General features: G+C 35.9%; 1 protein-coding gene across 1 annotated transcript; it reads right to left on the reverse strand.

The window, feature by feature from the left end:
• Positions 1 to 2,507: 2,507 nt before the first annotated feature.
• On the reverse strand, positions 2,508 to 5,157 carry iapp (islet amyloid polypeptide). Its single transcript, XM_030148431.1, has 4 exons — positions 4,911 to 5,157; positions 3,984 to 4,079; positions 3,378 to 3,518; positions 2,508 to 3,051 (listed from the first exon to the last, which is right to left on the reverse strand). Exons 2-4 carry the CDS (start codon positions 4,061 to 4,063, stop codon positions 2,877 to 2,879), a joined length of 396 nt encoding a protein of 131 aa, XP_030004291.1. The 5' UTR covers positions 4,064 to 4,079; positions 4,911 to 5,157; the 3' UTR covers positions 2,508 to 2,876.
• Between the last annotated feature and the right edge of the window lie 2,555 nt (positions 5,158 to 7,712).

Genomic DNA, 7,712 nt, shown 5'->3' on the forward strand with positions numbered 1-7,712 from the left:
ATTTGGGAACTGCCATAAAAGTAACACTGGGTCTTTATGGGTTATGGGATCACTGAAGCTCTTATACCTTTCACCAATTTCATTTATACAACCCAGAAATGTAGGGACATTTCTGAACTTTCAGGGAGTGCCAAGTTTAAAGCTGTGTGAGTCATACTTTTTGATATTTTTTAAGCCCAATGCAACAAGCAATTCTCAGAAATATCCCTTTTCCCTGTGCCCACACACCTTGATTTCACACAAATGACACAGTTCCATTGGCTGATCACACTCACACACTACACATAGATGAGGTATGGTTAGTGCTGTCACATCACAGTCAGAGGGTTGAGGGTCCAATTACGGCAGCTGGAAGGCCCTACTCCTATAAACCATTTCAACAAATACTCAACTCACACACAATGTCTTCAGAAATTTTTCCACTTGAAAGCTTCAAAAAAATCACAACAACTTTATGCTTTTTCAGGTTCTTCAGCTATTTTGTAACTTAAGCAATTTCAGCTAAATTCATCCGTGCTTCATCAACAGATCAGTTGCATTCCAACAAAGCTTCAGCCATCAGCAATTGCGTGCAATCCCTTCAGCAACTGCAATGCATCTACTTTTTACTTGTTAAAGGCATTTACATCAGCACGGCCTATTTTTGCGGTACTGTATATTTTTTGGTGATGGGTTGACCCTCTTGTTTCAATTTGCATTACCACTGTATCTTTAATGTCAAAGGTTAATGTGGTCACTAGTCCATAAATCAGATCTGAGATTCCATGAAAACAATCATCACCCATCATTATTGCAGAGATAAACAACTCACCACCAGACAACAGCTGAAGTACGATGCTATTTATGATTTTACATGAAGTAATCGACAGATCTTGACATGATCCCCGTCCTCCGTCAGCCTGTTTTGCAGATAATGGCTGCATTATTTTTTGGATTCATCAGCAAAAGCGGGCACTTGTTCTATTTTTGAAAAACCTTTTATGCCGTTATTCACCATACATGAGAGTATTGATGTCAAGTCTGAGATGATCAGGTCAGTGATAATCAAACCCAGGTTAATGCTGTGCGTCATACTTCCACTCTTGATTGTCATTATGTTACCCTGAACAACCTTTGCAGGAATACAACACATGACTTTATAAAACAGTTAGAACCATAATTTGTTGTGAAAAACTCAGCTTTTTCTGATATTATTCAGTTATACCAAAATTTTAGTTACCTCTGAAGCCAACTAAATGTCACAAAACACACATTAATATTTTTAATACAATACTAACACTATAATATTAGTTTAGCAAACATTATCATTGACTCATGATCCAGATAAAAGATGGTTAAGTTTAGTAAAGAGGAGTATCCTTGCAACCTTTGGGCAGACAGCTTTACATTTACACCTCATGTACAGGATCACAGTTTCTTGACCCATAAAGACCCAAAACAGCCACCGGTGACCAAAACCAACTACTGATGGAAAATGTTTAATACCTGCTGATCCATTAATCCTATCAATACATGTAAATAATTGGTGTAAAATCCAGTTTGTCATCTTTTCATGGTCATCAGATATGACCCATTTGGATGCTCGGAGGCTCCTTAGTTACCGTGGAAACACCGTCATCTTCTACAACATTGATTCACCAGTAAAACCCATGGAGCTGGATCAATGAGAATGGATGGAGACACCGGGTTTACGTTCAGTTATTGATATGTTTTACTGAAAACACCACTTTTTCTTCAGTTTTCCCTGTTTCTGATATAATCTTTGAATTTGTTCTGAGCTTTTATGAACATCTACATCGTCAGTGAATTAAATATAGGAAAATACACGATTTACACTGAAAAAAACTCAAACTAAAGAGGATAATATTAAAATAAATCGTGATAACTCAATTACGAAAGGCTAAATATAGAGAAAATGTAATTTGGGAACTGCCACAAAAGTACTACAGGGTTTTTATGGGTTAACCTCATGATTTTTACATGATTTTTTTAATCAGTGAGAAACTTGATATGAAGTATATATATGTCAGCACAAGAAATACCTGTCAAAATGTATATATATATATATATATATATATATATATATATATATATATACACACACACACACATATATATATATATATATATATATATATATATATATATATATATGTTTATGTACATTTATATAATAGATTTATAAATGTTCCACTAGATAGAACCTGTAAAGTGAACGTATTGTCATGTGCAGACAGTGTTTTGAAGTAGATCTTGTAGCTCTGAGACTCATATTCCTTTGGAGTCAAACCCATTCTCTGGTTAATTGTCGAATTTCACATTTTAACCCAAGACTGAATCTTGTAAACTTCAGGCAAACAGCATTTATGACCGGATTTGTCTTTATCAGTGACTCACACATGGTAAATTTTCACTACTTTTATTCTGGAAGCATTTTACTTGTAGACCAGTGTAATCTGTTTTTGAATGCAATAATGTACCTTGAAACACATCACAATTTTTGAAAATATATTTTAGGAATTTTATTGTAAACAAAATAGATGATGGCATATTTTTCATCTGTCTTTACATTTGTTTTCTTTTATTCATTGTGTTACTAATTACTTTAATGATTTTTTTTATATTCACATCATGCCATTATGGAACAGCTTTAACAAAGTCATGACACAAGAAAAAACATACAATGACTTCAATGGTTTAAACAAAAGGCACTGTTTATAAAGTTCATCAAATAAAGAAGAATACTTGGTTCATAATCATCGCCATAACTGTCAGTTTCATAATTATAAACACTGTTTGTACAGTTGATGTTACACAAGATGTCTGGTTATATCTTCAGAGCACCGGGAGTGCTGGTGGAGTTTTCACAGTGGATACTAGAGAGGCAGGTAGTTGGGAGGCTGCAGTTGGTCCCTCTTGCCGTAGGCGGCAGATCCCACATTAGTTGGTGCGTAGACTGTACCAATAGTGTTACTGGAGCGGACCAGGAAATCTGCCAGCCTTTGGGTCACACAGGTGGCTGTGTTGCATTTCCTCTTCTGTATGTTGTGGCTGGGGGGAAATTCAACAATGTAACATTTTTAATTCAGATTCTTTATTTATATAAATGTTTCTATAAATACCAAATTTTTAAAAATTCTCTCTTTATATTTTTCTTTTTCACTCTGGTTTTTCTATCTGTCTTTCTCACTGCAATTGCTTGTTGTTTGTTGCTGCTGTTGACTGCGAAATGTTCCCCATGGTGGGATAAATAAAGTCTGATCTGATCTTACCTTATCTTACCTTATCTTACCTTATCTTATCTGATCTGATCTTAAAAAATGTAATTTTCATGAACACATCAAACTACAGCTGATGTTGAATGTAAATACTGTCACCTGTTTAATGCTGTGAGCTCCCTTTGCGGCCGTGTTCCCATAAGGCTGAGGAAGGGGTTGGAGATGAGCCCTGGGACTAACCAGCCTTCACTCTCTAGTACAGCACTTTCCTGCTCGCTGGATGAGCTGGGATTGAAGTACCTGAACCACACAGGGAAAAGGGCCAAACCGCTTTACACTGATAGCTGATGATAACCTCTTCAAAACATCCACTAGTCCCAAGAGGAAGGTGAAAAAGCCACTTAGATTCTGACAAGCTGCACACTTTTCCACGGCATTGCACAATAGGTTTCCATCTCCACATGTATGTGTCTGAGCTCTGCTGCCCCTTATACACAACAGCCCTCTTATTGCACCATTTCCATGATATTCGGCAGTTTGTGTCCTGACCTGAGGCGACATCCCCGCTAATGTAATAGCCATTCAAACTGCTCTTCTGGTTGAACTGATTTAGGCAGTACCTCAGATGTTGGAAAACCCTCCTAACTTAAACCACTTGTCTCTGTTTCAACTGGCATCAAGTCTGGGAACATATTTTTAACAACCCTTGTATATCACAGATTATTGCACAAGCTCAGTGCGCTATCTCCTGGTGAATACACTTACCTGTGGCTTGGTGCAGCAGAAATGCAGTGCAGCAAAACAAGCAGCATGATGAGCAGCGCAGACACCTTCAGGTGATGCATATTGCAGGGGGATTACCTGAGTTAACAAAACAGGGTCATCAAAGCTGATTTATGGAGGGCACCAGGACTATGTGTCTGCAGTGTAAATAAAATAATAGAATTTATTTTAAAATAACCTGTAAATATCTAGAAAGACATGACCAAGACAGAAGAATAGAACTTATATGTACACCTGTTTATTATTGTAAAATCTACTTAAAAAATGAATCCATATTTTTTAAGTCTACAATTTTTTGTGAACAGTTAAGGGTTTCAGTGTGTGGAAATAGTTTAAGAAAAAAAAAAAAAAAACAGAATATAAAAAAAAAAAAATTTTTATAACAATATTACCCATTTTCTGATTGAACATTTCTCCCAACAGATTAAAAATGATAATAGCATTTTGACACCAAATATGATACATAATAAATGTATAATTTAATGTAAAGATTAAACATTATGATATTATCAAAACCATGTCATTGCATTGAGTTAAAAAACTAAACTAAACAAGCATAACACGCCAAATGCAGTTTTGCATCATTTTTTATATGTGATGCTCCATTGCATATTTGGTATCCACATAACTTTAGGCTGTGGCATTAAATGCATATTGTTGTTGGTCTGGCAAAAATAAATAAAATAAGCATCATTCTGGTAAAAAAAAGGTTCCCTTCTGATTTGGAAGACAGTAAAGTGTCATTCTGCTCAGTAATGTAGGAGACTGTGACATCCAAAACACTGAAAAAAAACCAACTATTATGGTTGGGTTATAAAATAAAATACGGTTCATCTCATGTAGTATTAAAGACACAATATAAAAAGACAAAAGTGAAACCATGTCCCTGAGAGAGACTGAGTTACTTACTTTGTGCTGTTTTCAACAGTAGATCCCAGTCCGTCACTGGAGCAGTCCACAGTTTGTCAGACTGTCACACAAACCGACTCCAACAGTTATAGGCTCTCTGCTCAAACCACTTGTGACATCAGCTCCCTCCAAATATAGCCTTGCATTTTCATTTACACAGAATGGGGTGGGGGGAGGAGGAGTGTATGGGGGTGTAGGGAAGACCAGGAGGATCTTATGTATGTCACACACACACTCAGCTGCACTTTAGCCTCAACTCTTAAAACCATGCACATGCAGAGAAATGCAAACTTTCCAGGAAACATTCAAGATTTAAGATTCTATATTGTCATTCAACATGTGACATGAAGAATGAAACGGATCGACAGTGAAGCTAAAATTTTTGTACACATACACACAGATGCACACAGTCACGAACACAGGTCTGTGTACGTCACCACCTTCGTCATCATTGCCATCGGCGTCCGTGATGGGACTGACCAGACATAAACCCACACAGGGGACAGGAACACTGTCAAAGTGGAAAGCTGTCTTTGTATTAACCCTGAGACACCCAGTGAAGTTTTAGGTCCCCAAACTCTGGCCTTGCTGCCTCCCACAGGAGTTCATCCATGATGAATAATGAATGTGAGGATGAGTTATCATTAATAATGAATAATGCCTCATTATATTGATGGGACAAGTCGCAAACAAGTACTAATTAATGAAGCGGGAGGGGAACTCTTAACAGACACGTGACCTGGGAATGTGACTAGTTTAAAAGTGGATCATGACTCACATCTCTTAGTTTACACTTTGCAGGTTTGGCACCAAGGTTATTATCGTTAATGAAAACTAACGAAATAACGAAAACTAGAATTGAAAAAACATTCTTGTTAACTGAAATAAATAAAAACTATAATTAAAAGAACAAACAAAAACTAACCGAAACTGTAATGTGTGCTTACAAAACTAACTAAAACGTTTAAAAATTATGGATAAAATTCCCTTCGTTTTCGTCTTTGTCAATGTCAGATTGATATGAAATTGATTCATTTTGCTCGACCAATTTTAGTTGGTGGCACCATACGGCACTTCATGGTCCGTCACTTCTTGTCACAGTCGTCTTTTCATCCCCACTCTACCTGGAAACATGGAGACTAAAGTTGGGAGAAAGCAGCAGAGTCCTGTACAGGATTTTTTTGAATATGACTGCGAAGAAGATGAAAGACACAACAAAACTAAAATTAATACTAAAACTAAGCATTTACAAAAAAATGAAAGCTAATAAAAACTAGCAAACCTGCTCTAAAAACGAATTAAATCTAACTGAATTAGAGAAAAAAAAAAGTCAAAACTAAATAAAACTAAACTATAACGAAAAATCCAAAACAATTATAACCTTGTTTGATACACTGAAGATGGTTTCTGGTATTCTCTGACATTATGTTTTTTCCCATTGTTTTCAGTACAAACTCATTGACAGAAAATACATATAAAATGCATTATATGTCATCAGAGCATCAAAAATCTAACTGGAGCTGAAGTTTGACCAGTGATGGGTCATCCAATGCAAACCAACAACCAGTCACAAAATTTTAAATGACCACCGTGACCTTTACTCGTATAAAAAATGGCTGTAAATAAAGCAAAGATCCATGTTTGTGATGAGTTGTGTATGTGTGGGTCCATGGACATGATCCCACCACAGTCTCACCGGGGAAATGCTGCCACAGGCTGCAGTCTGATGGTAAGTGCTGCTTATTTTCACCGCAGTAGTGAGCAAAGAGGGAGGCAGTGTCATCTTAATGGACATGTAACAGTCTCCAAGGTCCAATAAACACTTCCTTGTGTTTCCTGTACTCTCAAGACAACCTGCAGTAAGTGCAGACAAAGTGATGTTTTTTAAGTTTTCTCTACTTGAATGACATAGTACTGGGTTATTTTTGGACTCCTATTTCACAATGAAATATTATTGTTGCGACACAAACAATGTGTGTTCAAGTAATTATCAATGTAACCTCCTTAACAAGCTAGTATGGATGATGAAAAACATAATTTAATTGAGTGGATGAACACACAAATTTAACAGCTCTATTTTGTAAGATTTCCATGTGTTAATTTGAAAGAACTTGCTGGATGAAATGGAAAACAGTAGGGGAGATAAAAAAAAAAAAAAGAAGGATGTATTAATGTGGATGGCATGTAAGAGTCCTACAGTTGCGGAAAAAATTATTAGACCATCAAAAGTCATCAAAAACATGTTTGTATTTAGTTTTCACGGTGTTTCACGGTGTACCACCTGTCTTCTGTGAAGAATAAACTTGCTGTGGACATCAGTACGAAGCGTGGACATATTTAATAACCAGCAGTTATAAAGTACTAGCTCCTGTGTGTATCATGTGACTAAAACAGACAGAAAAGAAAACATGGAAAGCCTACACAGTAAAAATCTAAATCTTTCCAAGTGTATTTTTCTCATTTCTAGTCCAAATATCTCATCACACTTAAAATAAGACGTAATCACCAAAAGAGTAACTTTTCAGTGAGATATAAGAACTTATTTTTAGACAATAGATCTTGAAAATCTTATTTCAAGAAATTTTACCAAGATCATTTTCACTTGTTCCATTGGCAGACTTTTTTGCTTGAATTAAGCAAAAAAAAAAAAAAAAAAAATCTGCAATGGAACAAAGGAAAATTATCTTGGTAAGATTTCTTGAAATAAGATTTTCAAGCTCTATTGTCTAAAAATAAGTTCTTATATCTCACTGGAAAGTTACTCTTTAGGTGATTATGTCTTATTTTAAGTGTGATGAGGTA

The sequence above is a fragment of the Sphaeramia orbicularis genome, chromosome 12, assembly GCF_902148855.1.
Source record: "Sphaeramia orbicularis chromosome 12, fSphaOr1.1, whole genome shotgun sequence".
NCBI classification, from domain to species: Eukaryota; Metazoa; Chordata; class Actinopteri; order Kurtiformes; family Apogonidae; genus Sphaeramia; species Sphaeramia orbicularis.

What these genes read in the sequence shown, in the direction of transcription:
- iapp (XM_030148431.1), bottom strand. Translation starts at nt 4,063, where the DNA reads ATGCATCACCTGAAGGTGTCTGCGCTGCTCATCATGCTGCTTGTTTTG. An exon ending in TCTGCTGCACCAAGCCACAG is followed by an intron (nt 3,519 to 3,983) that starts GTAAGTGTATTC and finishes TGTGTGGTTCAG; the next exon opens with GTACTTCAATCCCAGCTCAT. An exon ending in GAGCTCACAGCATTAAACAG is followed by an intron (nt 3,052 to 3,377) that starts GTGACAGTATTT and finishes ATTTCCCCCCAG; the next exon opens with CCACAACATACAGAAGAGGA.